A 22,445-nucleotide genomic window follows, 5' to 3' on the forward strand; every position below is an offset into this window, starting at 1 on the left:
CCCACCCTGGATGATCCTTTTCCATGTCCATCACTGTACATCCAGTATAGTCTACTACACCCAGTGTATACTGGGCACCTCCTGTGCCCAATAAGGTGCCCACAGAATGTATAGGTGTGGTCTTCTGCTGCTGTAGCCAATCTACCTCAAGGTTCGACATGCTGTGCACTCAGAGTTGCTGTTCTGCACGCTACTGATGTAGCACATGGTTATTTGAGTTACTGTCGCCTTCCCGTCAGCTTGAACCATTCTCCTCTGACCTCTCATTAACAAGGCGTTTCACCCGCAGAACTGCTACACGCTGATTTTCTGTTTGTCTTTCGCACCACTCTCTATAAACTCTAGAGACTGTTGTGTGTGGAAATCCAAGGAGATCAGCAGTCTCTGAGATACTCAAACTACCCTGTTTGTCACCAACAATCATTCCACGGGGAAAGTCACTTAGTTCATATTTTCCTATTCTGATGTTTGTTCTAAACAACAGCTGGACCTTTTGACCATGTCTGCATGCTTTTATGCACTGAGTTGCTGCCATATGACTGCCTGATTAGTTATTTGTATTAGGAACACCTAATAAAGTGACCACTGCGTGTACATATTTGTTGACACGCCCTTTGCACATACTCTGAACATCCTTACACAGTCCAGACTCAATTCGGATTTACATGACGCGAAAGGTGTTGGTTTGCGATAGCAGTACAGTGCCGAGACAAAAATATTATAATCACAACAATAAACAAATAGGGTTAGGGTTCTAGATAGCCGGTAGATGGAAAGACAGTGTTAAACATTTGCAGGTTTGCTAATGCTACAACTCGGGGTGGGGGGTGGGGAGCAAACGGCGAACAATGAGCATGATACAGGGAGACTTCAGAGGGATGTATACGGGTTCAATGTGATGACAAAAGACCACGGATGGTTTGGCAGAAGGAGTAAAGCACAATGCTCATTAAATGGTCAGAAACCAGTAGCTATCGGTGAACGCGATGTGCCGGTACGGCAGCTGACTGGTTGGCCTCTGCTGCACAGAGTGAGGAAGCTCTGAGTTGGCAGATTTAGTAAACCTGTCCGTGGGACGAGGAGCTGCCCTTTAGGGAGGGATTGGACGAAACTCAATGGAGTTCGAAGAGTGACAGGAGTTCGAGGCTGTGAGATGACGCTGAGAGTGTTTCCTCGGCTTGGAGTCTGTCCCTCGGACTTCATCGCTCTGCTTTCTCCCGGGGCTCTTTCTTTTTGTTGTTGGCTCTGGTTCTCACGATTGGACCTTTCAAAACCCCGCAAAAGAAGTCTGGTGCAAATGCAGTTTTCAACGCCAAATGCAGTTAAAAAGGAACCCTCTGTAACTTAAAAAAAAGTTATCCTTTTAATAATTGTCACGTGTTGGTTTCCTCCAGCACACAGCAGATTGCCTAGGATCTGTCTTGAGGACTAGTCCAATCATGTGGTCTTTCGGCCACTCATAGAGGAACGAGGAGTAGGGCTCGGAGAGAAGCAATAGAGGCGGTTTTCCAGTACTTTTATAGCTGTCACGATGCTGGAGAACTGCCCAAGGAAATGACTCTAACCGTCACCGATCACATCTGGTAACAGAGGTTCCTAACCAGTAACATCTGATAACAGAGATTCCTAACCAGGAAAAGCAAACGTATGTTCAGAACTTCCCATTGTCTTTAATTTATCGATTTGAAATGAAAGCAGATGGTCTCTAAACAATTTCACTCCGGTACATGTGTTTTCTTTTTGATGTTTACGCTGAAATCTCATTCTGGATCACAGATGCTTCGAAGTGTGTGGGACTGGATGAAGCCCCACTGCGTCCTGTCCGAGATGGTCACAAGAGCCGCGTTATATTGAAGCGGGGATAAGGTAGAGGGGGCATACGAGGGCATCCCTGCTGCTGACGGACTAGGTGTTGTTTTTGGAGCTACCGTCACATGACTCCCTTGCACCCAGCCACGCCCATTGCCCTGCCGTTCCGGACGCGTTTCTCCCCAGGGTGTTCAGTCATCCCTCGCTTGCTGGAGCCAGAAAGGGTTCTTAATTATAAAACCGAACTGTTAGACGCTGCCAACCCAGCTCGGCACTGGCGTTCCCTCAGTATGATAGCATAGTGATCAGTGGGGGTTTGATCATTGGTCCAGACAGACTTTCAAACCTTTATGGGCAGTTTACATACAGATGTTCGTAGTCAAAATACGACGGTGATCATGAAACTGCTGGATTGTTAGAAAATAAACATCTAGTTCACTGACGTCTGTTAAGGATTTGCACAGTCTAGTCTACATGCAGTCCCGTTCACGTGATTGACTCACCAGCTCTGCGTGGTTGCGACGGAGAAGAGCGGCAGCTGGACCGATCGAGGGCCTTCCTATTGCGAAGGTGTTTTTGCACTGACTGGGAAGCTCCATTTTCAGAAGAACTAGACCGCCTGGTTTCCAGATGAGACGCCCCCATCCCCCGCCCTGTCATGGGGATGTTAGGGTACAATGGCAGCAGCCCAAGGCCAATCTTACTAGGGTTAAAATTTCGGAATCAGCATCGGGTTTATTATCACTGTCATATATGATGTATACTTTGTTATTTTGCGGCAGAAAAACAGTGCAAAGTTACGAAAGGACTATAGATTACAAATAAATCATGCAAAAAAAAGGAATAACGATTCATGGACCGTCAGGAAATCTGCTTGCGGAGCGGAAGGAACTGTTGCTGAATCGTTGAGTGTAGTCTTCGGGCTCCTGTACCTTCTCCATGATGGTAGGAACGAGGAGAGGACGTGACCAGACGGTTAGCCGGCACCTCCTTGACGCACCACTTCTTGAAGATGCCCTCAGTGGCGTGGAGGGTTGTTCGCGTGATGGAGTTGACTGAGTCAATAATCCTCTGTGAATTGCAGCCTCCATTCGAGGCCGTGATGCGACCAGTCAGAATGCTCTCACCGTACATATATAGAAATTTACCAGAGACTTTGGCGCCCTACCGAATCTACTCAATCTCCTAAGGAACTAGTCACCGTATGCCTTCTTCACGGCTAAAATAATGCGTTGGGACCGGGATACATTCTCTGAGGCATTAACATCAAGGACCTGAAAGCTGCTCACCTTTACCAGTGTTGACTCCTCAGTGATAACTGGTGTATGTTCTCCCGACTTTCCTTTCCTGAAGTCCACAATCAATTCCTTGGTCTTATTGACGTTAAGTCCGAGGTTATCATTGCAATACCGCTCAGCCAGATGATCTACAGTAACTCAGTCCTCGACACCTCCTCCTCGTGATTTCAGCGTTAACCAACAGGGCCATGTCCATGATCATATCCTTGGCTCTAGGATCTTGTGTGTAATTTCAATGTGACTGGATGGTCTCGATGCGTTGGGGTTTCCTGAAACGGATGCCATAAATCCGTGTGAAGAGGAGAGAAGGTGTGAGGGTTGGAGATGGGATTCACTCCACACTTGGCTCCTTAAAGCAGTGTGCTTTTTGTACGAGGGTTTCTAGGTAAGAGTTCAACAAAATGTGGATAAACTGTTTTGTTTAATACAAAGCCAGGTAGATTGTCACGTCTTAATTGTGAGTAAATTGAATAAAAATGATTTTTATGGTCAATCAGCAAGTAACAAAAATATCCTCAGTGCCTTCGGTCTAACTCAGGCACATAACTCCAGCACCGATCCTGTGACTCACTGCTCGTTATACATCGCCATCTAGATAGGGAGCCGTTTATGCCTACCGTCTGCTTCCAGAGAGTCCGCCAACCTTCCCTTCACACCAACACGTGAACGCGTCACCTCCCGGACCGTGAGCTTTCACTTCCTCAATTACTTTGATGCAGTTTTATCAAAGTCCAGAAATCCCCCAGTTTCTTTTATCCACAGCACAGGTGATTTTTTTCAAACATTTCCCTTTCACATAACCAGAATGACATTGCCCGGGCACTTTGAGTTATTCTTGAGTAACGTCTTTAATGGCAGCCGTTTACACTTTCCGTTCATATACGCTGAGCTAACTGTAATTTCATGCTCTCCGTCTCCCTCTCTGTTTGAATAAAGGAGTTACATTTGTTATTTTCCAGTCTAATGGACCTTACCTGAATTGAATTTCGGGGACTTCAGGGCTGTTAAACCCAACACATCAAGGATCTCACCAGTCACTTCGGTTCAGACCCAGGGATTCAGACCGTCTGGATCCACAGCTCATGCACTTTGCACAGTGCCACTGCCCTCGGTGATTGGAGCTCCCCCCTCCCGCCAGTTCCCAATTTACAGCTATTTCCGGGATGGTGCTTCCCTGCTAAATGCCGCGGAGCTAAAACGGCCAGGTCAGCGGGGTCGAACGGCCAGGTTTATGTTGCTGGCAGAGCCCCACCCCGGCCCTGACAGTCAAGCGTTCAGATTCGTAAGTCAGCACCTTAAGTGTCGAGTCCCCGTTGGAAAGAGGCAGAGGTGCGTTAACCGCCTTCCGGGGGCACACTGAAACAGTAGAAATGGATCGATCGCAGATCGCTCTCGCACAACCGGGTGGGTCTCTCGGTTCATCACAGCAACGAGTTCGTTGAATGACTCTACAGATTTTGCCTTTTACAAACTCTCAATTTTAATCTTAACTTTCAAATATTACATTGAAATCAGTTCCTGCAGAAATAAATATATTGCACTTTTAGAAAACAATTCTTCATAGCTGTAACTCCACAATTTCTTTCGAATATAATCTAGTACAGGAGAAAACACTGAATGGGAATTTATTACTAACTGTTTTAAAATGAGTGAACATGCTCACAAAATGGTACGACATTAAATGGACACTTGTAAAGATATGGTGAGTTATTTTACCTGCTACTGGGAGACACACAACCAAATAACCCGCTTACACACACGCACACACACACGCGCACACACACGCGCACTCACACGCGCACTCACGCGCGCACACAGTGACTATGAGACGCTTCGGACCTTCAGAAGTGTTCGCCGCCCCAGTCGGTAACCTCGCGGCCGACACACCACCCTCGCCCACCGTCACTGTCAGACTCGGGTCAATGGGCTGTGCAGGAGGGCAGGTAGGGAGCAGCCTCAGGTCTGTCCACCTGAAGCTGATGAGGTCCCCGCCCAGTGAAGCTGCAGTTGGACCCCACGCTGCTCAACATCACCAGCAGCGGGTGATAGAGCTCAGTGACCTCACGGGGGATCGGATGCAAGCTCTGCAGTCTGCCTCATCTGGTTGTGGATGGGGGTAACGGGTGGAGGGGGCTCCAGGGTCGACCCCTACCCTCAGTGAGGGTGGAGCAGCCTGAGAGGGCTGGGGACAAGACTGACCTATATATAACCACGTTCAGGGTGCTCGATCTGAGATCCCTCTGGCACAGAAACCTGTCTCCAGACAATTCCATTCGCTCCGTGACAGGTAGCACTGGACACAGATCCTGTGGCGTCGTGTCTGTCCCTGTCGTGTGAGCACACTTGCACGTGGTCACAAGCATGCACACAGCGACTAACACAGACATATAAACATCAGCACACAGGCACATGCACACTCACACACTGATACACACACACACACACAGTGGTACACATATGCACACTCGCACACTATTTCACGCACACACATATTTGTACAAACGGTCGAATTCACAAGCGATTTGTATCCGAGATGTGACTGCAGGTCCAGACCCGCTGAGAGTCCTCAGTATGTCTGCTGCAGTGCACCCTCTGACAGTACGGGTCGGCCAGTGTCGCTGGTGCAAAACAGTCCTTCAGGTGCCTGGCTCAGCCGCTGCCTATTTCCCAGACAGTCCAGTAACCCAGTCCGACTGGCAGCTCACTGCAGTGCCAGCACTCCCGGCACATGAGGGCGCTTTAGCTGCCTTCGCTGCAACCTGACTGTCGACGGTGCGTTCTGGGAGTTGTGGTTCAGCTGAGGCAAACCTGTGGTGCATTCTGGGGGTTGTAGTTTCTGCTCTTGTCCATGCAGGAGCTGCTGCTTGCTGCGCCGCTCAGCTGTTGGTGTGGAGCATGACCCCGATTCTCTGAGCGGCTTTCACAAGCGTCAAGGTCCCTGGGTGAAATGCAGCCCCGATGTCAATCACACAAAGTGTGTCATCACAGCCGACGAGTGCCGCAGGCCTTGGATAGCGGCGTAGGGACCTTGCTGAAAGTAGTGGTGGTAGCGGGGCATGTGGAAGGTGGGGAAGGTGGGTCCGCTGCCTTGCATGGAACTGGCGATGGCCGACGGTGTCAGGGGCATCCCGAGGCGGCTGTACTGTGGCAGAGAACCCTGGATGGGGTGAGGGACGGGGGCAGCGAGCGAAGCGGTGGTGGTGGCGATTGCCAGCGACTGTGGATGTTGAAACCCCGGGAAACTGCAGGAAGAGGCAACCCAGGTGCTGAGGGACAAGTTATCTGAGGCAGTGAAGGCGGAACCTGCAAAACAAAACAGCGCGGAGGTATGAGGCGGTGCGGGGAAACACTGGTCGGTCGTTGGGGAGAAACGGTGACACTACTGCAATGCAAACGGGGGGGGGGGTACGGAGAGTGTTGGGGAAACTCAGCGGTTAGGCATAATCGATAGAACGAAATAGACAGCCGACATTTCGCGTTGATACTGCTGATCAAGCCGGCATGAAAGGGGAAATATTACATCATTCACTCTCTTCCTACCTCCCTCACCTGCCTATGATTTTCCTCTCACCTGGATCCACCCATCACCCGCCAGCTACGCCTTCTCCCCACCCCACCCCCAGCTTTTTTATACTCCTTATCTTTCTTCGAATTTTCAGTGAGTTCCAGCGCTTTGTTTGTTGCTACAAACTTACAGCATCTGCAGTTTCTTGTGTCCCTTGGATCTACTCGCGCCTTGACAACGAGTCAAACATCAGGAAATGCTGGATGATCTCAGCCAGTCGAGCAGTACCCGTGGAAAGGGAAACGGGCCGGGGGTCCTTCCCCAGAACCGCTATAAATCAGACTGTTTATTCCGATAATAAGATCAATCCGCCACGGCATTACCCGTTACAGTGGGTAGTTTATGAAAGATCTGCCTTTCACTTCCAGGGGTTGATCTTTGCGCGGAGCACCGACCCGATCTGTGGATGGGTGATGGCAGGTCGTCACTCTTTACCTAGGCAAAGCTGGCTCCTTGGCACTTTAGTGCGGAGAGCTTCAGATCCATCCGTACTTGCCTTCCCTCTGTGCTGAACCCATCTCTCACCTGATCCAATCCAGTGATTGAGTGACTATGGCCCAAAGGGAGCAGGGTTAAATGAGACTTCCCTCACCAGATCCGCTGATTAAACAATATTCTTCCTTGTCGTCACTTCAGACATTCGGGGTATATTGGAATGTTAGTTTGACACAATTCTCACAGCAAAGGTTCAGTAGTAAACTGCCGTCCTTGGCTCCCTGATATTCGCGCTCAGTCCGCCCCTCGCTCAACTGCAGCCGGCGCGGTTTTCAAAACTAGAAACGGTATCGGTTCTAAGGAGTATTTTCATTACTGCTCCCGGCGACAGCAACCGAGAGGGAAAATGATGTCTAGAAGCACAGCAAAAACCTGAGAGATGGACAGGCCTGTGTTAATGTTTGGGTCGGGCAGGGCAGAGTAAATCAAGCGCCCGTTGTTGCTCCGGATATCTTATTTTCGCCCTGAAGTTACGACTTTCGTTTATTTGGGAGTGTGGATGGGCTTTCCCACAGATTTGGGAGAATGCTGTCGCCTGAGGGAATTGTCAGTAGAAGTGGCACCTCCCAAGCAACTAAATAGATTGGGATGGGACGAGTGGCGGGACGGGGGTGGGGGTGGGGTGCACGATGTCTAATCCAGCTTTGTTGGTGACAGGAGGGGACAGAATCTCCCGCTCTCCCACCATCCGGACCATGTCATCAGGAAGGTGGGACAGGGTCCTCAAGTCCCACGCCACCAGGTTCAGGAACAGTTATAACCTCTCAACCATCGGGCAGGGGATAACTTCACTCACCCAATCTCAGGGTAGAATATGGTGACGTATATGTACTTCGGTAATAAATTGACTTTGAACTTTAAACTTCTTTTTTAAACTACGTAGGGTAAATTTAGGAACACGAGGAGACATCAGCCTCTCTAACTTTCGGTGAGATCATGGCCAGCCCACCACCGTTCTGCATGTGGACCCGTGTCGAAACTTTATTCCCCCTTCTCATCCTTACATCCCGCCCTCCTTGAACATCTTTCTTTTCGGACTTTGAGGAAAGCTGGGGATAATCTGGGAGTAGTGCACAGGGGGTATGCCCAGTGTTGGGAAGAAGTGGGTCACACATATCCGTAGGGTGGTAAAGAGGGCGCATGGCATGCTTACCTTGAGTTCAAGGGTCAGGGAGTTGTGCTACAGCTTTATAAAACTCTGATCAGGCCGCGTCTGGATTATTGCATTCAATTCTGATCATCCATTATTGGAAGGTTTTCGAGACTTTATAGAAGAAACAGACGAGGCTTACCAGGATAATGCCTCGATTAGAGTGCAATGTTGTATAGGAAAGTTTGGACAAACTTGGGTTACTTTCTCTGGAGCGGCAGTGATTTCAGGAAACCTGATATAAGTTAACAATATTACGAGAAGCGCAGAGTAGACAAGAGGGTCGAAAGTCTGACACTAGAGGGCGCGCATTTAAGGTGAGAGGGGTAAGTGTAAGAGGGGTGTAAGGGGGATTTGTTTCACCCAGAGAGTGGCCGATTCCTGGAATGTTCTGCCGGGGGTGGTGGCGGCCAGAACGTCAGAGGCGTTTAAAAGGCTCTTGGATAGGCACATGAGCCTACAGACAATGAGGGATATGAACCGAGTGCATACAGAAAGCATTACGTTTAATTAGCTTGATTTAACTTTGTATGTTCTCGTGCTGTACCGTTCTATGTTCTACGTTCTGTGGGGCAAAGTTTTCTACGTCATGTTCCAAAGTACAGTAAAAAGGTGACGCAAACTGTGACGAACCCAGCCGGCAATTAAGTGAAAGACACTCTCAGTGATATCTGCATCACAGGAGCGTGGACGAACTCAAGCTACGGTCAGTGAGGATCAGAGCACTATCAGTAAACACAAAATAATCTGCAGATGCTGTGATCAAAGCAACACTTTCAGTACACTGGATGAACTCAACAGGTCGGGCAGCATCAGTTAGAAACAATGAGTCGCCGTTTCGGGCCGGAACCCTTCGTCAGGACTGAAGAATGAAAGATGGGGAAGGATTTGAAGAATGCTTGTAGCTTCAGTTGAAAGACCAGTAATTTGAAAGACAAAGGGATGGGGGAGGGGAAGCATTGACGTCATAGCCCTGAAAACAATAGGTAGTAGACGAAGGAGGCGGAACCATGAGGGAGCTGGGGGAGGGGGTAGAGTGAAATAGCGATAGAGGAAGGGAGGGGGAGGGAATCACCGGAAGTTGGAGAATTCTATGTTCATACCAAGGGGCCGGAGACTACCTAGACGGTATATGAGGTGTTGCTCCTCCAACCTGAGTTTAGCCTCATCATGGCAGTAGAGGAGGCCATGTACGGTCATATCTGAATGGGAATGGGAAGCAGAGTTGAAGTGGGTGGCTACCGGGAGATCTTGTCTGTTGTGGCGGACGGTGTGGAGGTGCTCAACGAAGCGGTCCCCCAATCTGCGTCGGGTTTCACCGATGTAGAGGAGGCCGCACCGGGAGTACCGGATGCAATAGATGACCCCAACAGACTCACAAGTGAAGTGTTGTCTCACTTGGAAGGACTGTTTGGGGCCCTGAATGGTGGCAAGGGAGGAGGTGTAGGGGCAGGTGCAGCACGTACGCTTACAGGGATTAAGTGCCGGGTGGGAGATCAGTGGGGATGGACGTGCGGCTAAGGGAGTCGCGGAGGGACCGATCCCTGCGGAAAGCGGAGAGGGGTGGAGAGGGAAAGATGTGCTTAGTGGTGGGGTCCTGTTGAAGGTGGCGGAAGTTGCGGAGGATAATGTGTTGGATCCGGAGGCTGGTGGGGTGGTAGGTGAGGACAAGGGGAACTCTGTCCCTGTTGTGGTTGCGGGAGGATGGGGTGAGGGCCGAAGTGCGGGAAATGGAGGAGATGCGGGTGAGGGCATCATTGATGACGGTAGAAGGGAAACCACGATCCTTAAAGAAAGAAGACATTTGAGATGACTATCAGTCCTGTCCAAACCACGGCTGATTCCCACCTTCCTTCAGTTACTTCCGTGGCGGAGGGAAGCGATTGATTGCAAGGAGTGTGTGGCAATGTTTTTTCCAAATCTATCAACAAGAAAATTACCAATTTATTGAATTTAAAATAAATACTTAATTTGGTTTGCAACAAATCTCAAATGAATGTCAAGTAAAATAAATTGCTATTATTACTGCAGAATATTTTGTTAATTAGTTGAGAGCAGATTTTCTTCTCCTAAAATTCTTTAAATAGTTCACGGCGGGACTGAGGTTTCTGCAATATATGCAGCTCCTTGTAGAAAACTGGATAACAAATGTTTCAGTTTGAATTTATGGCCGGATTTATGTTGCTATTCTGAAGCAATGATAATGCCTCAGAATGGGAAAATGAATTTGGATGCCACATTCGAAGGGTTTTTTTCTCGGCACTGTAGAAATATTTCTTTAAAGGAAGTAAGGGAGTGTTGAGACTTCGCTGTCAACGAGAGTGTTTCTGTATTCCGGGTTGAGGATGTGAATCTGAGAAGGTCCCAATCGCTCTGCGCAGGAGTGGTTCTGGACTGGCGGTACGGGATGGAGGGTGCTGTATGTCAAACCGGCGCCGCTGGGCTCCCAGAGCTCAAAGCACAAGCCTCTAACTCGGTACTGCCGTTATGTTACCGGGAATATGCAGTCAATGGATTAGAAGAATAACGTCCAGCACAGCTTTGCCATCTAAGTGGAGTAGGCATTTGCCTTTCGACGTTTGCGCCAAACAATTTGCACTGAAGTAATCTGCCGGAAACTCAGCGGGTTGAGCAGCATCGGAGCAGGAGAAGGGGTGGGTGGGGCGGTGAGGAATTGTTAACTTTCTGGGACGTTCGGGGCAACCGGTCTGCATTAAAGTCACTGGACCGAGAGGAACACTGGAACCACTAAAACATAAGGACCGCGTGCTAGCAATAGGATATTGATCAGTACGAAGGAGTTAGCATGGACGTGATGGCCCGAAAGCCCTGCTTCATGCTGGACAACTCGGTGATCTGAATGTGGGATCTGAATACAATCCAGGTGCGAGGGTGAATTTATCCGCGGCGACCAGCACAAGCCAGCTTTCCAGGGAGTACGATTAACCAGTCAATGTCTGGGCCTTCTGGAAGTGCCGCAGTTGACACTATATCCGTGGTACTGACTGCGGTGCGTTATCTGTCAGCGCGCTGGGTCAAGTAAAACTGCGGGCTCCTGGGTTAATTTTTTTTAACCAACAGTTCCAAGTGAAATCAGCCTAAACTATCATTGGCCTGGACTGGTTAGGGCAGACGCCGTTTTATGTATAACGGTTCTATTTATATATAATCAATTATATTAATCAACCCTGCTAACCCACGTTTCAAGAATATGGAAAATCACTGAAATTCTCCATACTACTTCGATGACATCACAGTTTTCATTAACCTTTGGATATACAATTGTTCATGTTTCTACCTGTTTCACATCCCGACACACTCCAATTAACTACTTCTGGCGGCGGACGGAGATCCTCTCCCGGTACTTCTCAGATAATTTCTGGGACCTTACACCAGTATCGAAGGGCCGAGTGACCTACTCTCGTTCCTTCCTTGGATCTTTCTCGGAAGGGAAGCGTGGTCGCAGTACAAGCGATATCAACAGGTAGTCAGACTGGGGAAGTCGACGGACACCAAACCAAGAAATCTAAAGTCGTGGTGCAGGTTCTTAGCCCGGAGCATTGAAAATCCCGCTGTCTCTGTACATGTCAGCCCGACACCTTGAGCACGGCCCTCTGAGCTCCACAGCCGTCTGATTTGTGTTTGGAATTGCATTTGTACCACTTTACGGAGAATGATACAAAGAATAAAATTTACTTGGGGCTAGAGACGACTTTCACACGCTTCACTTTAGAATCCGTGGAACTTTAACATATTTATTCTGAAGAGCGGGTGAGATAAGTTTTTCAGCTGCAGTTACAGCGTCAGTTGTACCATTCAATGAGGCGTTAAATCGAGTTACAGGAGGCATGGGTCTGATGGCGATTGTGTTTGGGGAAGATTGCCATGGGCAATAATAAGTGGGGTACCGGTGAATCATTGGGCAGCTACTGCTTGAATCTACGTGTGCGCACACCCGAAAGAGCAGACCCTGCGGCAGGAATTGGCGGGCCATTGTCACCGAGCTGCTGCCGTGGAAAGATTGGCTGCTTCATTTCCTACATTACGGCAATGGCTACACATCAACACGGCTGCACTTATCAGGATGTCCTGGGCTGACGAGGAATACAGCGGCAAGGATTCTTTCTCCTACCTCTGGTCTGTGTTGTTTGACTTTCTTCGCTGAGGGCCTCATCATCTCCCCCGTAGGTCCGGATCGGTGACCGTGCGTAAGTGTGCTTCTGGATAAGATTCTCCACACTTTCCCTGCAGCACAAGAGAGTCAGGGTTAAGATAAGAAAAAAAAACTCCTTGCGGCCATTCAGCCCCTCGTGCCTGCTGCACCATTCACGAGATTACGCGGCATCTTTAATCCCGGCGCCACTAATCCTCGATCCTCTGAATGAGAATCTCGACAGGTGCCTAGCGTCAGCGAGGTGTAAATTTGAGCAGCACGATTTCAGCCGTGATGAAGTGAAAAGCATTTAAGGTCATGGACCACAGCTCAGATATCACTTCTGTCTGCGCCGTGCTACACGACCTTAACTGCTTTTCACTTCATCACAGCTGAAGCCGTGCTGCTCAAAAAAAAAACATATCGCTCTGTTTAGCGAATCAAAACCAACCAATGATCAGAGCAATATACCTTCGGTTTGAACTCGGTGTCGATTTGGGAACATTTGTATTCAGTGTTCTGATTATTGCTGCAGCTCCCAGTTACATTTCACATCTATCCATTTAGATTCAGCAAGTGGATTATAGCAAGAATGAAATGTGAAAGTTCTATTGTCCCAAGGTTAATAATCACTTAATCTCCAAAGTCAGAACAAGCAGGTTAAAATATCACGACATAGTTAATTCCTATGATATGCTGACCAAATGAAAATAAATAGGTTGATCGGCACTGGCCACTGGGCTGGTTCCCTCTTTGTAATATCTCCCGTTGCTTTTCGAAAGTTACAAGTCTGTTTCCACCGCGTATCCGATCCCAGTGACTCCGGATCCAGTGACCCCAGGACCCAGTGATTCCGGATCTAATGACCTCCCCCCAGGTCCCAGTGATTCCGGATCCAGTGACCCCCAGGTCCCAGGTATTCCAGATTCAGTGGGACCCCCCCCCCCCACCGCCAGGTCCCAGTGACTCTGGATCCAGTGATCCCAGGTCCCAGTGACTCCGGATCCCAGTAACAGGGGTGAGATTGTTAAAAGGTTATGGCTGGAAAGCGATCCGCCAGCCCCTGAAAAATAAAATGCGCCACGTAATTTGAGTTGCGGTCATTCCGCCAAATATGCTTGATTTTCCAGTCCCGCTCGGACGTGAATCTCCTGCACGGGAGCTGAAACAGACAGTTCCGGCCATGGCCCGGCGCCTCAGCCCCATTCAGGGCCCGGGGAAAGGATGTGCCACCAGTGTGTGGGTTCTGCCGTGCATTCTCTGCCCCCGTCTGGTTGGGGGGTGGGGGTCGGCGGGAGATAACCTGATCTATTTCACAAGCAAGACTTGTGCGGGGTGGACAAAGTGCATTGGAAATCAGACCCCGAGCGCGGAAAGTCAGCCACTCCTCCAAACAAATCCAGGGAACGTTTACCCTCATGAAACATGGAACATGAACCTTCGAGAAAAGGAAAAATTCGCGGGATTTGGAACCAGTGAAATTGGAAAGAAAGAACGGCGCATTGGGAAAGAAACCCAGCGTCCAAATCTTCAAACCCCACCAATTCACGTTGACTAGAGAGACCGCCGGTTCCGGGGATTATGTTGCAGAGTGGGTACTAACGGGCTCGGGTAGGGTAGAGTGTGGGTGGATCGGTGAACGGGTGTGAGGGTTCACTAATAGGACAGGAGGTGGGACGAGGTATCGAAGTCCGCGACTACATCGGAAGAAGTGACTGGTTTGGGGAGATGCGCGAGATTCGAGCGGCAGCAAAGTTACCGCTTGTATGGTTACAGGAGAAAGTGTGGGCTCAGGAGAGGCTGTAAATCATCAGCAGCGTCCCGCCACCGTCTTGCCGCGATTCCGTAGCGACGGATGAAATAATTCCCGGGACAGATCACTGTGCCGCCGTTTCAAAATTAAAAGCAATAACATGCGCAGAGAACATTCATACCCCAGTATGAATCACCAAACATCAACCTACATTCGTTTCTATTAAATATTTTGTGTTTAACATTTTATAAACCGCGACGTTTACATCACATTGAATTGAGAAGAAAGGGTCTTACTGCGGGAGACAGTACCTCTCCATATCGGTGAGTCGGGACGAGTCTCGGAATCCTTTGGCGAAAGGATTACTATCGATTTTTAGTTTGGTGATCTGCAGGACAGAAACATAATGAGGAATCTCCCTGTGCATGGAGGGGTGAACACACTCGGGATGAAACAAAACAATGTGCTGGGAATCTGAAACAAAAACGGGAAATGCTGGAAACACTCAGCGAGTCGGGCCGCAAACTGCTAGCGGCGCGGTCCAGTTTTGGCAAAGGCCATTCACACTACAACTTCCTGCTATTTCTCTCTGCACACACGCGGTCTGACCTGAGCGTTAACAGGATTTTCTGATTTTACTTTAGGTTGTTAACGTTGGCAGCTTTGTCGATTTTCACCAGGACCTTCCCTTCACTTCTCTCCCTGGCTGTGAGACAATATAATCATCACCCCGATCCCACCAGCAACAGCCAAGAGCCGTTGAGAATACGCCTAGCGACCTCAGTACAATTGACCTCTGTCCCGGTCACCTGTCTCAGTGACCACTGTCCCAATAACAGTTGCTCTAGTGCCCGCTGTCCCACCACTGAGGACATTTACAAGGATCGCTGTCGCAGGAAAGCAGCATCAAGGACCCCAACATCCAGGCCGTACCTCTCTCCTCACTGCTGCCATCAGGAAGCCGGCACCGGGGCCTTAGGATGAACACCACCAGGTTCAGGAACAGTTACTACCTCTCCACTCTGAAGCAGAGGGGATAACTTCACTCACCCCAACACGAGCAGATTCCACAACCCAGGAACTTGCTTTAACGAGCTCTGCTCTTCGTGTCCTCGATATTTGTTGCTTATTTATTTATTATTTTTTTTATATAATTGCACAATTTGTTGTCTTTTGCACTTTGGTACTTCGTCCGTCTCTGTCGTGTGCGATTTTTCATTTATTCTATTATGTTTATTTCTAATTACTACGAATGCCCGCAAGAATGTTCCAGTGGCCGCTGCCCAGGCAGCCATACCTGTGACCTCTACCCCAGTCTCCCGCACCGGTGACCTCTGCCCGGTTACCTTTCTGTCATTGACCTCTGCCCCCGTGACCTCTATTCTGATCATCTGAATTTGTTATACGTACAGCGACCTCGGGCTAATTGCAACGTGGCGCCCAGGCGGACGGACCTCAGCAACGGCGGCGGCTGCGGATCTGAGCCGATGGTCTGTGGCGGGGCAGCGGGACTCACCAGTTGATTCTGGTAGGCGGTCACTGCAGTGAAAACAGTCTCCGGGAAGATGAAGGTGCGGAATTCCTCAGATTTGAGGTTGACCAGAGAAGCGGTGTGGTCTTTCTTCCTGATAATGTGAACCCGGGGCTGGTACTTATGCATGGAGTTCAGAATTATCTGTGGGACGAATTGACCTCCGTTAGCTATGGTAGTGCCGGCTCCCTCCCGAGTCCGATCTCCACCCCACCCCAGCAGCCTGATCCCAGCCCGGGTGGTAATGGCATGGGACTGGACGGAGAGGGTGAGGACATGGGCCCGGTCAAAGTGGCAATGAACAGGAGGCTGGTCATCTCCGGCTGCTTCCCAAAATTACCCCTAACTCCAATCTCACGCAATGCTGTTAGCTACATGGAACTACGTGGGGGGGGGGGGGGCACGGGATTCTGACAACAAACTCAGGAAAGTGGCAAGACCTCGGTGATAAAAACAGCTCTTCAGACAGCAGACTGCTCCAAACCGGCTGAAATCCGTGCCGTTGATAACCTTTGGCATGTTCCATTTTAATGATAATTTAATTAGAAGCGATAGAGGAAATTCACACGTTTCCAAATTACACACAACGATTTTACCCTGGTTGACCTGTAGACACACACGGGTGTACACATATATAGACCTGTATATACACATCTGTACAGATATGCACACCTGTGCATACACAGCTGTAGACACACAGCGGTACATATAGACACTTAAAGATAAGCATCGGTACACACATCTCCTCATTCACTACTGCACAAACCCATGCCAGTATAGTTAGGAGGTGAGAGGAGGTATTTCAGTTAAGAGGATGTCAAGGGCTGTCTACCTGTCCGTGACCTTAGAGCGGGTTCAGGACTGAGTAAGGATGCGGGAGGAAGCTGAGAATTAGCCAGTGCAGCCGCATGAACGAACTGGGGGGCGGGGGGGGGGGAGAATCGCTGGCTGTGGCTCCTGATACAGGAATGGGAGGGCTGTACGGAGACTGGATTGGTGTCCGTGGGCTAACCGTACGGTGACTGGATTGGTGTCCGTGGGCTAACCGTACGGTGACTGGATTGGTGTCCGTGGGCTAACCGTACGGAGACTGCATTAGTGTCCGTGGGCTAACCGTACGGAGACTGGATTAGTGTCCGTGGGCTAACCGTACGGTGACTGCATTAGTGTCCGTGGGCTAACCGTACGGAGACTGCATTAGTGTCCGTGGGCTAACCGTACGGAGACTGGATTAGTGTCCGTGGGCTAACCGTACGGAGACTGGATTGGTGTCCGTGGGCTAACCGTACGGAGACTGGATTGGTGTCCGTGGGCTAACCGTACGGAGACTGGATTGGTGTCCGTGGGCTAACCGTACGGAGACTGGATTGGTGTCCGTGGGCTAACCGTACGGAGACTGGATTGGTGTCCGTGGGCTAACCGTACGGAGACTGGATTGGTGTCCGTGGGCTAACCGTACGGAGACTGGATTGGTGTCCGTGGGCTAACCGTACGGAGACTGGATTGGTGTCCGTGGGCTAACCGTACGGAGACTGGATTGGTGTCCGTGGGCTAACCGTACGGAGACTGGATTGGTGTCCGTGGGCTAACCGTACGGAGACTGGATTGGTGTCCGTGAGCTAACCGTACGGAGACTGGATTGGTGTCCGTGGGCTAACCGTACGGAGACTGGATTGGTGTCCGTGGGCTAACCGTACGGAGACTGGATTGGTGTCCGTGGGCTAACTGTGCCTCAGTTCCCTGCGGCCAATTTGTGGGTTCCTGCTTCTGCACAGACTGTGTTGTCAAGGAGCACCGTGAATCCCAGGCCATCGTTTCCAGGACGGAAACGCGTCATGAATTAAATGAACCAAAATATTGTTCGGTTCCGGCGCCCGGGGTTTCCCGAATCAAATTAAATGCAACTCACGTGGCCGTGTTGATCCAACTCGTTGTTGGTGAGTTTCACCTTCTCGAAGGAGACCATCTGTTTCGCTAGCTGCTCCCCCGTGAACGGACAGTCAGGGTGTACATACAGCCTGAAATAGGAGACCGAGGTCAAAGATCCGGCCAGGTGAACGCTGTGTCTGGAGTATTCAGGTAAGGGACCGGCCAGGTGAACGCGGTGTCTGGAGTATTCAGGTAAGGGACCGGCCAGGTGAACGCGGTGTCTGGAGTATTCAGGTAAGGGACCGGCCAGGTGAACGCGGTGTCTGAAGTGTTGAGGTAAGGGACCGGCCAGGTGAACGCGGTGACTGGAGTGTTAAGGTAAGGGACCGGCCAGGTGAACGCGGTGTCTGGAGTATTCAGGTAAGGGACCGGCCAGGTGAACGCAGTGTCTGGAGTGTTCAGGTAAGGGGCCGGCCAGGTGAACGCGGTGTCTGGAGTATTCAGGTAAGGGACCGGCCAGGTGAACGCGGTGTCTGGAGTGTTGAGCTAAGGGACCGGCCAGGTGAACGCGGTGTCTGGAGTGTTAAGGTAAGGGACCGGCCAGGTGAACGCGGTGTCTGGAGTATTCAGGTAAGGGACCGGCCAGGTGAACGCGGTGACTGGAGTGTTAAGGTAAGGGACCGGCCAGGTGAACGCGGTGTCTGGAGTATTCAGGTAAGGGACCGGCCAGGTGAACGCGGTGTCTGGAGTATTCAGGTAAGGGACCGGCCAGGTGAACGCGGTGTCTGGATATTCAGGTAAGGGGCCTGCCAGGTGAACGCGGTGTCTGGAGTATTCAGGTAAGGGGCCGGCCAGGTGAACGCGGTGTCTGGAGTGGGAGGTCTGGGTTCAAAAATGGTTTTGAGTGGTGGGAGGGGATCCGAGCAAGGGCAGTGCAGTCAGGGCCAGCAGCAGATTCTGGATCAGCCCATCCTGAGATCAGTGCGTTCTGGTTCAATGGATTCCGGATCAGTGGGTTCTGGAGCAATGAATTCCAGATCAAAGAATTTTGGATCAGTGAATTTGGGAATCAGTGGATGCTATATTAGTTAATTCTGGGTTAGTAAATTCGGGGTTAGTTGATTTGAGATCAATTAATTGAGATCAATGGATTCCGGTTAAACAATTTAGAGTGAGTAGGTTCTAGATCTCTGGATCTCCCGACCAATGTATTTACACAGCTTCCACAAGGCCTCGCCGTTTTGCGTTCTCTCCCTCTCCGCAGTTTCAACTTTATTCGATTAAAGATACATATGGATTACGGATCTTTATCGTGGGCGGTCTTTTGTGTGTTACCACAGCCCACGTGCTCGGTCGGCTCCGGGAATTCCTGCGAGGAGTTCCGCGGTGACATGGTTCCCCACGAGCAATGGTGGCCAATTGTGATCCAGGGTTCGAATCGGGGTGAGTGGGGCTTGGGATAAGGACATTGGGGTTAGGGTCAGAGTTACAGTGATTGGGGCTGTTCAGGACGACGTGACTGAATTTAAAGTTAGAGTGGATGGGGCGATGATGTGCCTGCGTCAGGATAATTTGTAGATTGGGTCAGAGTGAATGCAGTCAGGGTAGACTGGTTCCATTTATAGTTAGAGTGGTTGGGATCCGGATTAACGGAGTGTAATCAGCGATTGGCTTAGACCTTAAAGATATTTGGGGTTCTGTTAATGGTGGTTAGGGTTGGCACTGGAACAAGGTTGGGGTGACTGAATTGTGACCTCGATGTCCTTATCGCAGTGTTGAACCCCAACCCCGTTTAGAGCATTACATAGCTGGCAATGGTGTTGCCTCCAACGCGTAAGTGTTGGACCTTGACATTTGGTTGCCGAGAGGTAGCTTCTCAGCAAACCAAGGCGGGGAAGAAATTCAGTCTGACTCTCTTCCGCAAGGAAACATGTCCCTAGAGCACCGCTCAGGTCTCACGGAACCAATTCCGGATGTTTCTCGATTTCTGCCGGACTAGAAATAAAAACAGAAAATGCTGGAAACACTCAGCGGGTCAGGCAGTGTCTGTGGAGAGAGAAACCGCCAATGCTCCAGATCTAAGACCCTTTGTCTCTTTATTTCCGGCATTTTCTGTATTTTTTTTGTAGGTTTCCAGCTCGGCATTTTCTGCCGACAAGTCCATTCAGTGCAGGGTTTTCGGGAGTGTGTGTATCTGGGAATATCAAGGAGCAGTTCCACAGACAGCCCCCAGTTAAGGCCGCACCTTGCTGGGAGCGGCGGGTCGGCTTTGCCCGCCACCAGCCAAGAGGATCGATGATAGGCGTAGCGATAACGCTTATTGTCCACCGCCACGATGTCCATCAACACGATATACTTGGCCTCGGAATCCACTCCAGACAGCGAGACACGAATAGTTGGGAACATTCTCCTGAAACAGGCCAGAAGGAGGAAGCATCTCTTTAATCTTAACCATCCCACTATCCAAAACATTCTTAGTATGCAAGCATTCGCGGCTGGAAAAACGGCGGGTGAGTAAGCGTCAGAACGAGTATGATTCTCAAGAGAGGATAACAAACCCGTCCGGTCTCGCTTATAACCGATTTAATTCCGAGCGGAGCCATAAGGGAGCCTCCCTGTCCCTCTCCCGCCGGCCTGCTCACCAACCTCCCCCTTCCCCCGCAAGAACTTTCGGTCAACATTCTGTCCGCTGACAGTGGCTGTCTGAATCCGCAGATTTATTCTGGCTTTCAGTTTTGGCGAGAGGGGGCAATGTTAACACCCCGCCCCCCTCCACCCCAGCTTCGCTTTCACCACAATCAGATCTGAACAACTCTCTCTCCGCTCTCGAGAGGAGAGGTCCCCCTGGGTCGGCTCCTATCCGTTACATGCCACTCAGATCCAGCAAACCCACGGGGTCGCAGCCGATCCGAGTCCCAGGAACATTCTTACCGAGTTGAATGAGAAAGCCTTGTGATTTAACAATTATCCGTTAAATGGTACAGGATTGCCCTCGATATTTTATTGTCATGACTATAAAATAATTACACCACTAATTAATTTAGTTCGGATATATTTGAGAGATCACCATCGACCGCCGCATTGAAAAGAATTACTAATTGATTCCACACAATTCCTGATATAAACTGTCTGTTCCTTTTCCCGATTACTGCACGAATCAAACCGCTTTCGTTTTGAGTCGCTGTTAAAGAGATCATTGTCACTCCCCCGAAAGCCAGAGCAAGGGAACGCGTCCACAACCCGAGGACCCGCGATTATTACTAAACTAACCCTCCCGGCCTCGCTACTGTTCCAAGCTGTTTCGTTTAGGAATGACTCAAAATGGAAAATATGAAACCAGGCAGCGGAATTAAACGAAACATCGAGGTTCATTGTCCCGCGCCCACTTCTAACAATTACCCTCAAGACGCTACCCTCCCGTTCAAAATTAATTAGTTGTCCACTGCCGTGTTTGATCAAAATATTTCCACACGTTTATATGAATCCAATAACCGTGTCGGGGTCGAAATTAAAACCGAGCGTTTCTTTAACACCACCCAGCCGCTTCTAAAGTGACCGCTACACCTCAGGGGTGCCTTCCTTACCTGCCGGATTTTGTGATGATCATCTCGGTGCCCAGCTCGTGGAACTTGTCCCACAGATCTTTGGTTTCCAGGTTACAGGTGATCTTGGCCATTTCGGCGCTGGGGACGCCGGGGGTGGTGGGTATCAGGGGTTCGGTACACGCCGGAGATGCACCGCTGCTGTAATCTCCAAGCTCCAGGCCGCCCAGATCACCCAGCGGCTGAGAACAGGAGGACTTCTCCACAAACTGTTCTGCTCAGTGGGAGAAAAGGTGCGTGAAGGCGCTCGTCAGTTTAAAGCAATGTGGGGACGCCAATGACCGCGGATTTCGTTCGCTTGTTAGCCTGCAGCGAAGCTAACTACCGTCATTTACCGACAGTGTTACAAACTAGCTACACTTCAGGGCAGCTCACCAACGCGAGGCGTCAACGCATCCCGGCTTGGTGTAGAGCAAAACTGTATCTACAGAAGTAACATTTCCTTCAACCCAAATGCTCCCCATCAAAGTAAGTATACTGCATTTACCCTGGCGATTCTCCGACCCCGCGACTCCCCGGCAGCAACTTCAACCGTTAACCATTGCAGGTGAATGGCGAGGCCCCGGCAGCGCAGGGCCCGACTTACCCAGGGGTTTGATGGTGTTCTCCTGAAGTCCCTTGTCTTTGGAGTTTCCAGTTGACATGAGCGCCGCGATGGAGAAGGCGTTAGCCCGGGATGAAAGCTGTGGTTTGGTGGTGTTGTATTCCATGCTGGGAGTGCGGGGTTCTGGAATCCAGGAGCAGGACGACTGAGTGTCCTGGGGACTGGGGCTCTCACTGGGATAACCAGGGGGCAGGTTCCGCTCACTCCGGCACCAGTTGCTCCCCGCTGCCTTTTCCGAGCTCCTCCCGTCTGCCTGCAAATCGCCTCCTGCAATGACAATTATTTTTTTGCCTCCCGCACCCCGTACCCCAGACCCCGTGTAGAGAGCCAATCAGCGGCTTCTGACGTCACTCCCTCTCGCTTCCCACCAGATAAGGTGGATCACACCTAGTGCGCCTGTGCAATGCCGGCCGAGCTACGTGGGTGGGGGAGCGAGGGGTGAGCGTGTGCACCGTGGACTGTAGAGGAGGGGTGCTACCGTGCAGAGTCACGGTTGGGGGCAGGCCCCCTTGGCGGAGTTGTTGGATGCGAAGGAGGCGGAGCTGCGGTGATTAACCCTCTATGGGTCACGGAGCAGCGCGCTCGCTTCCCGTGACAGCGGAACGGAAGGCAGCGC

General features: G+C 50.4%; 1 protein-coding gene across 2 annotated transcripts; it reads right to left on the bottom strand.

Moving 5' to 3' along the window:
* Positions 1-4,570: 4,570 nt before the first annotated feature.
* Positions 4,571-22,086, bottom strand: tbx20 (T-box transcription factor 20). Of its 2 annotated transcripts, none has more exons than XM_063039376.1 (8): positions 21,812-22,086; positions 21,208-21,439; positions 19,869-20,033; positions 17,664-17,772; positions 15,740-15,898; positions 14,535-14,611; positions 12,450-12,562; positions 4,571-6,410 (listed from the first exon to the last, which is right to left on the bottom strand). In XM_063039376.1, exons 1-8 carry the CDS (start codon positions 21,933-21,935, stop codon positions 6,073-6,075), a joined length of 1,317 nt encoding a protein of 438 aa, XP_062895446.1. In that variant the 5' UTR covers positions 21,936-22,086; the 3' UTR covers positions 4,571-6,072. The 2 variants fall into 2 exon arrangements, with proteins under 2 accessions (XP_062895446.1, XP_062895378.1); XM_063039308.1 differs by having other exon boundaries at positions 14,520-14,611.
* Positions 22,087-22,445: the final 359 nt, after the last annotated feature.

Source organism: Mobula hypostoma, chromosome 1 (genome assembly GCF_963921235.1).
Source record: "Mobula hypostoma chromosome 1, sMobHyp1.1, whole genome shotgun sequence".
Lineage (NCBI taxonomy): Eukaryota > Metazoa > Chordata > Chondrichthyes > Myliobatiformes > Myliobatidae > Mobula > Mobula hypostoma.

What these genes read in the sequence shown, in the direction of transcription:
- tbx20 (XM_063039308.1), bottom strand. Translation starts at nt 21,935, where the DNA reads ATGGAATACAACACCACCAAACCACAGCTTTCATCCCGGGCTAACGCC. An exon ending in ATCATCACAAAATCCGGCAG is followed by an intron (nt 20,034 to 21,207) that starts GTAAGGAAGGCA and finishes GGCCTGTTTCAG; the next exon opens with GAGAATGTTCCCAACTATTC. An exon ending in AGTTGGATCAACACGGCCAC is followed by an intron (nt 15,899 to 17,663) that starts GTGAGTTGCATT and finishes TTCGTCCCACAG; the next exon opens with ATAATTCTGAACTCCATGCA.